This window comes from Sinocyclocheilus grahami, unplaced genomic scaffold, assembly GCF_001515645.1.
Source record: "Sinocyclocheilus grahami isolate Dianchi unplaced genomic scaffold, SAMN03320097.WGS_v1.1 scaffold142.1, whole genome shotgun sequence".
In the NCBI taxonomy this organism is placed as follows: domain Eukaryota; kingdom Metazoa; phylum Chordata; class Actinopteri; order Cypriniformes; family Cyprinidae; genus Sinocyclocheilus; species Sinocyclocheilus grahami.
In genome coordinates, this window is record NW_015505321.1 from 922,068 (window position 1) to 930,266 (window position 8,199).

Below are 8,199 nucleotides of genomic sequence, written 5' to 3' on the forward strand. Positions count from 1 at the left end.
TATGTATGTGTGTGTGTATATGCACACACATTATATTTCATTCATATTTTTATTTATATTGTTTAATTATAAGTTATAATTATTAATGATGAATAATAATTCTTACATGTTTTGCATTATTATTAATAATTACTAATAATTATTAAAATTACAAATATATTAAATGGGATCAAAAATATATAAAAATATACATAAATATACCTAATTAAAATGTACATAATTGAAATAAATCTGTATGATTAAAAACATAATTTCACACAAATATATTAAATGGCATAATGCGAAATAAAAATATAGAAAAATATTATTGTTTTTATAATTTAATTATACTATAATTAAAATTAGTTATATTAATTATGCATTATTTATATTTAGTGTATATTTAATTATGAGCAATTATTATTAAGAGAGTTAATTTAATTATTATTAATATATTAAGAGTCTGTATGGGCAACAAATTATATTGAAAAATTATTACATTGAAAATGTTTTTAGAATATATTACTATAATAAATTATAATAATGAATATAATGAATTTTAAAATGTATATAATTATAATAAAAAGTATGTAATTGTTAAGTAATACATATTTATATGTAATTATGAATTATAATAATTATTATATAATAATTATCATGATGTGTGCTTTTATTGTTGTCAGTTTTTTTTCTCTATTATTATTATTATTGTGTCAAAAAGCTGACATAAAGCAGTATGTATCTATATGGGACCCTGGAGCACAAAAGCAGTCTTTATATTATATTATAGCCAAAAATACACTGCATTGCTCAAAATAATAGATTTTTCTTTTATGCCAAAAATCATTAGGATATTAAGTAAAGATCATGTTCCATGAAGATATTTTGTACATTTCCTACTGTAAATATATCAACTTAATTTTTGATTAGTAATACGCATTGCTAAGAACTTCATTTGGACAACTTTAAAGATGATTTTCTCAATATTTAGATTTTTTTGCACCCTCAGATTCCAGATTTTCAAATAGTTGCATCTCAGCCAAATATTATCCTATCCTAACAAACCATACATCAATGGAAAGATATTTATTCAGCTTTCACATGATGTATAAATCTCAATTTCACAAAATTGACCCTTATGACTGGTTTTGTGCTCCAGGGTCACATATGTAATTGAACCGTAGTAACCAGCAGTCGTTATGAAGTGTAGACCGTAGTTTTGAGCAGTAGTTGTGTGTGTTGTTGCAGATGAGGGAGGTGCAGGGGAGGAGGAGTATGTGGTGGAGCTGCAGGAGACGGTGCTGGTGTCAGAGGTGGAGGGAGAGGCCGTGTCTGTCCAGGGCTTCTCCTCCGACGAGCTCGTCATCCAGGACGCAGTGGAGGACGTGGTCGCCGAGTACGTGCACTGCGACGACGACGAGGGCGTTGCCATGGAGACCTGCGTGATGTCACTGGAGGGTGAGGAGGAAGAGGAGGACAGCGTTGCCATGGCAGAGATGACGGAGGGGAGGGACCCTGAGCACGACTCGGACGGCTGCGGAGATTACCTCATGATCTCCTGTAATTCACCCAATCATTCAGTCACTCGTTCTTTCTGTCGCTTGATTCGCTCATGCGTTCGTTTGGTTCAATTTATTGTTTCAAATGCAGTTTTCAACTTAATTCAACTCAAACTCATTCCAGTTAGTTGCCAGGCAACATTTTCTTTTTGTTTGTTTGTTTGTTTATCAACACCTTCAATTTGTCATTTGTCATGTATAACAATTCATTCTTATTACTTTTTACAGTATTATGCAATATAATATTATTATATATTTTTTTGTACCTAGTTAGATACCAAGGCTGCATTTTCTTTTGTTTTTCATCTAATGCTTGTGTTTTTTGTTACTTTTTTTATATCTTCAGTTTAAAATGTTATTTTTTTAAAGTTGCTTATTATTTAGTTATGTGCTTTTGCCATAGTTATTCGTTTTTGTAATATTACATAATATCACTTGTTTTTTGACATTTCTTAAATTTATTTCATTCTTTGGTAATTTTAGTAAAGCCGTTTTTTAATTTTTTTAATATCTTCAGTTTTACAAAAATACATATTTTTTAGTTATGTGCTTTCGTCATTGTTAGTAGTTTTTATAATATTATGTAATATAATAATTTATATTATGATTTGTTTTTGACATTAAGTTTTGCTTCATTTAAGTTGTATTGTTATGTTGGTCATCAATGTTTGTTTCATTTTCGTTTTAAAATGTTATATTTTCAATAATTTTAGTTTAGTTGTGGTCTTGTCAGTTTGTTCATTTGTTAAAGTAGTTTATTTATTTGTTTGTTTGTTTATTCATTCATTCAATTATTCGTTCATTAGTTTTTTTCTGAATAGTTTGGACAACATTTTCAAGCTGGACTGAATTATCCAAAAATAGACATTAACACATGATTTTTTTTTTTTACATATAATATTTAATAATAAATAGTATTTTATTTTATTTTACCAAAGTTTTGTCTCCTTTCTTTTTATCATAATCCTAAAAATGCTTCTGATCGAAGTATTCTCTGTTCATAATGATAAGTGTGTTCTTCCTCCTGTAGTGGACGAGGCGGGTAAGATGGTGTCTGGAGACGGAGAGGAGGTGACGGTCGAGGGGGCGATAGATGATCAGGAGGTGGAGAAGGATGAGGACGGACAGGAAGTCATTAAAGTTTACATCTTTAAAGCAGACTCTGGAGAAGATGACCTTGGTGAGTGAACGAGATTTGAACCAGCGCTACTTTGGTATTATTTCTATACAATTAAAGTATTTAGAGGTAGGGTGTACTCACACTAGGCATTTTGGCAGCGTTTAGCCGTCCCTGGCCCGGTTGGAAGAGGTGGGCCAGGACACGGTTCGGTTGGGCTCGGGCGCGGTACGCATGCCATGTGAGCGCTAACCGCGCCGGAGCACAGAACAGATACTATTTTGTGTGCGCTACTGTCATCATTACGACCGCAAACATATTCTATTACTACTACTACACTACACTACACTACACTTTTCAATTAATTTAGTTTAATCAAATATATTGAGGTTTATAATGGCTCTGGTTCTTACCTTATTGATGAACAGGAAATGTAGTTTGCGAGTAAAGCTGCAAATTATTTCATTAACGTCAGCTGCCTCCGTAATAATTTTCTGATAGGCTACATACAAGTGAAAATCAATGCACGGCATAAATTATAAATTATTTATTATGAATTATTCGGCAGAATATTAGCAAAAGTGTTATACATATAATACTATACTTGCATATATATATATATATATGTATATGTGTGTGTATAATACTGAAAGTATTTTGTATTGTTTTGGGCCCATTGATGAAACCTTCAGTTCAATGATTACAAAGAAATTGAAACTCAAACTGCAGGTTCACATACTCTCCTGGGTCTTTCTTGGGTGTTTGCCACAACTTTTCATTTCTGCTACATATGACCCCTTTAATAGCTTGAGATGAGGATGTAGTCCAGTAATAGGACTGGTTGTTTAGCGCTGTATCTGTGTGTAGGAGAGGCGGTGGATCTCGGTGAGAACGAGGCGGTGGTTCTGGCTGAGCCTGTGGTCCGGCCGCTGAGAGAGAAGATGGTCTACATGTCTGTGGGAGACGCTCATCACACACAGACTGATGGTGAGACATCTATAAAGTGATTCACACTGATAGAACCATACAATAACATGTTTGCTTGATATTGGCTGCAGAAGCTCAAATAAACATTTAGTTTTTGCTCAAAGCGCTTTGCTCTTTCTGTGCTACAAATGTCAAATTATGTAACTTTAGGGGAACATGTCAAACCAGCACTGCAACCACTGTAGACATTGAGGAGCACATGTTTCTGAATGTCTGATTCCTTTGGTTCCAGTTTTGAAAATGTAGTTATCATTGTCCCAAATGTACTCCTCTCTGATTTTTAAGCTGCAAAATGCAATAATAGCTTTTCAAAGATGATGTGATTTGAAGCATTGAAACGTCATGAGACTTGTGTGGTGGATGTCATCGTTAATGTCACGATGTAGTTTTAGACGCTGTTATTGTGTGTTTATCCATTGTTTATGTGCAGTTTGTGGTGTTTTGTGCGCAGGCGGGTCTAAGCTCTCGGATGAGGTGTACATGGAGGTGGTGGTTGGAGGAGAGGAGCCGGTTCCTCACGACAGACCGTATGATAGCACTGCCCTCAGCAAGGACTTCATGCCTGTCGCGTGGGCCGCTGCATACGGTCAGGAGTCCGCATTTCACTGACCCTACAAATCCAGATCATGTAGTATAACTGCAGCCTAAACGGTTGGGCTGGGAAAATAAATAGATGAATCATTAACACATGATTTTTTTTTTTTACATATAATATTTAATAATAAATAGTATTTTATTTTATTTTACCAAAGTTTTGTCTCCTTTCTTTTTATCATAATCCTAAAAATGCTTCTGATCGAAGTATTCTCTGTTCATAATGATAAGTGTGTTCTTCCTCCTGTAGTGGACGAGGCGGGTAAGATGGTGTCTGGAGACGGAGAGGAGGTGACGGTCGAGGGGGCGATAGATGATCAGGAGGTGGAGAAGGATGAGGACGGACAGGAAGTCATTAAAGTTTACATCTTTAAAGCAGACTCTGGAGAAGATGACCTTGGTGAGTGAACGAGATTTGAACCAGCGCTACTTTGGTATTATTTCTATACAATTAAAGTATTTAGAGGTAGGGTGTACTCACACTAGGCATTTTGGCAGCGTTTAGCCGTCCCTGGCCCGGTTGGAAGAGGTGGGCCAGGACACGGTTCGGTTGGGCTCGGGCGCGGTACGCATGCCATGTGAGCGCTAACCGCGCCGGAGCACAGAACAGATACTATTTTGTGTGCGCTACTGTCATCATTACGACCGCAAACATATTCTATTACTACTACTACACTACACTACACTACACTTTTCAATTAATTTAGTTTAATCAAATATATTGAGGTTTATAATGGCTCTGGTTCTTACCTTATTGATGAACAGGAAATGTAGTTTGCGAGTAAAGCTGCAAATTATTTCATTAACGTCAGCTGCCTCCGTAATAATTTTCTGATAGGCTACATACAAGTGAAAATCAATGCACGGCATAAATTATAAATTATTTATTATGAATTATTCGGCAGAATATTAGCAAAAGTGTTATACATATAATACTATACTTGCATATATATATATATATATGTATATGTATATGTGTGTGTATAATACTGAAATCATTTTGTATTGTTTTGGGCCCATTGATGAAACCTTCAGTTCAATGATTACAAAGAAATTGAAACTCAAACTGCAGGTTCACATACTCTCCTGGGTCTTTCTTGGGTGTTTGCCACAACTTTTCATTTCTGCTACATATGACCCCTTTAATAGCTTGAGATGAGGATGTAGTCCAGTAATAGGACTGGTTGTTTAGCGCTGTATCTGTGTGTAGGAGAGGCGGTGGATCTCGGTGAGAACGAGGCGGTGGTTCTGGCTGAGCCTGTGGTCCGGCCGCTGAGAGAGAAGATGGTCTACATGTCTGTGGGAGACGCTCATCACACACAGACTGATGGTGAGACATCTATAAAGTGATTCACACTGATAGAACCATACAATAACATGTTTGCTTGATATTGGCTGCAGAAGCTCAAATAAACATTTAGTTTTTGCTCAAAGCGCTTTGCTCTTTCTGTGCTACAAATGTCAAATTATGTAACTTTAGGGGAACATGTCAAACCAGCACTGCAACCACTGTAGACATTGAGGAGCACATGTTTCTGAATGTCTGATTCCTTTGGTTCCAGTTTTGAAAATGTAGTTATCATTGTCCCAAATGTACTCCTCTCTGATTTTTAAGCTGCAAAATGCAATAATAGCTTTTCAAAGATGATGTGATTTGAAGCATTGAAACGTCATGAGACTTGTGTGGTGGATGTCATCGTTAATGTCACGATGTAGTTTTAGACGCTGTTATTGTGTGTTTATCCATTGTTTATGTGCAGTTTGTGGTGTTTTGTGCGCAGGCGGGTCTAAGCTCTCGGATGAGGTGTACATGGAGGTGGTGGTTGGAGGAGAGGAGCCGGTTCCTCACGACAGACCGTATGATAGCACTGCCCTCAGCAAGGACTTCATGCCTGTCGCGTGGGCCGCTGCATACGGTCAGGAGTCCGCATTTCACTGACCCTACAAATCCAGATCATGTAGTATAACTGCAGCCTAAACGGTTGGGCTGGGAAAATAAATAGATGAATCGAGAAATGATTCAGCATCAATTCTGAGATTTTCCGAATGCATCGCGATTCTTTCTCGAGTCGATTCTGAGCTTAGTTTTGACACTGCATACAGCCGTACTCTGCTAGTTTCCAAATCCTTACAAGCGAATTACAAGGGTGTTCACAGTGGGCTGTTTACATTAATCTCGCGCCATAAAAGCGAACGCACAAGCACTCTTCTTCATGAGCATTTGAGTGTGCGGATAAAAACTAGATTAGACCACCATGTGCTGTTAAAATCTAAGCTCAGAATTGATTCCAGAGAGAATCGCGATGCATTCAGAAGATCTCAGAATCCATCCACGAATCGATTCTGCATCGATTTATCGTCGCAGCCCCACTAAATAGAGTCTATTAACTACAAACAACACACTACATGCATATGGGCGTTATGAAATGTAGGCCACAAATTTCATGATTCGATTTTGAATCACAAGCTTTTGATTCGATTCTGATCTCGATTTGATTCAAAATCAGTGTTATTTTTGGTATCACTGAAATAATATTTTTAAATAATGTTTTGATGTAGTTTTTATTTTCATATTTTCAGTTTTAGTATTTTTATTGTGCGTTTTGTCATTTTTAGTAGTTTTGTGTTTTTGTCTATATGGTTTTTATTAATTTTTAGTTTTAGTTATTTTAGTACGTCAAGTTAAACTAGAAACACTGGATTCCATTGATGTATGGGTTTGTTAGGATAGGACAATATTTTGGCTGAGATAAAACTATTTGAAAATCTGGAATCTGAGGGTGCAAAAAAATCTAAATATTGAGAAAATCATCTTTAAAGTTATCCAGATGAAGTTCTTAGCAATGCATATTACTAATCAAAAATGAAGTTTTTATATATTTACGGTAGGAAATTTACAAAATATCTTCATGGAACATGATCTTTACTTAATATCCTAATGATTTTTGGCATAAAAGAAAAATCAATAATTTTGACCCATACAATGTATTGTTGGCTATTGCTACAAATATCCCCCAGCGACTTAAGACTGCTTTTGTGCTCCAGAGTCACATATGTATTTTGAACTATAATAAAGTTGTGGTTTTGCATTTATTAGGATGGTTCTTCTAATGCTAAATGATTTTGAATATGCTCATGTGTGTTTGGTGAGCAGGTGCTGATGAGGGCTGTGAGAACCGGAACGGAGCAGCGAGTGCATTACTGCACATTGACGAGTCGGATGCACTGGACAAACTCAACCGGCAACACGGCAAGAACAAGAGACGAGCTGAACCCCGACAGGTCCAAACAGGTATCAGCACGCTCAACTCTCACTAACTTAATTAATAAATCTTAGGTTTTGTAGAATTTGAAAGTGCTAAGCTTTACAGATAATGGCAGATTACATAGGATGTTTATAGCATTATGCATCACGCTGAAGGACCATTTCAAATTAACTCATGAAGTAAAATGATGATTAAAAGTGGTGAAAAAAGCAGAAATAATTTTTTTTGCCAATATACAAATATAGACCTTTTTTGTTTTCAAATATTTTTCAGTGAATTTAATAATTTGTAAATGTTAAATTGTGATTTTATTTCAGCAGTTTTGAGTGTCTCAGTTGAATTGTATGTTGTATCCAGTATTATTTTAGTATCATTATAATTTAAAATTTTTTAGTGATATTTTGTATTTTCATCTACTATTATATTCTATTTTTCTTCATCTTTATTCCAATGAACAAAAAAGTTATAGTTAACGACAGTAAACATGCTCGTATCTATATTATATCAGCTGCATTTTTTATATTTTCAGTTTTAATTTAGATTTTAGTATTTTTGTTGTTTTGTAATGTTGTTGTTTTTTAAACGGCCATTTATGTTTATTTCCATTTCAGTTTTTATTTTTCTTATATATATATATATATATATATATATATATATATATATATATGTTTTCATTTATTTTCTGTTTTAGTTCTGT

General features: G+C 34.9%; 1 protein-coding gene across 5 annotated transcripts in view; it reads left to right on the top strand.

The window, feature by feature from the left end:
• Positions 1 to 8,199, top strand: part of LOC107591476 (zinc finger Y-chromosomal protein 1-like) — a 16,247-nt gene that overhangs the window by 4,902 nt on the left and 3,146 nt on the right. For 4 of the 5 annotated variants that reach the window (XM_016280629.1, XM_016280628.1, XM_016280627.1 and 1 more), the window contains 5 exons: positions 1,228 to 1,539; positions 2,569 to 2,718; positions 3,523 to 3,642; positions 4,094 to 4,228; positions 7,391 to 7,528. In XM_016280629.1, the coding sequence (XP_016136115.1) occupies positions 1,228 to 1,539; positions 2,569 to 2,718; positions 3,523 to 3,642; positions 4,094 to 4,228; positions 7,391 to 7,528 (855 nt within the window). Of the gene's footprint in view, positions 1 to 1,227; positions 1,540 to 2,568; positions 2,719 to 3,522; positions 3,643 to 4,093; positions 4,229 to 4,483; positions 4,637 to 5,446; positions 5,567 to 6,017; positions 6,153 to 7,390; positions 7,529 to 8,199 lie in introns of those variants that run through there. The other variant, XM_016280630.1, reaches the window with a different exon arrangement.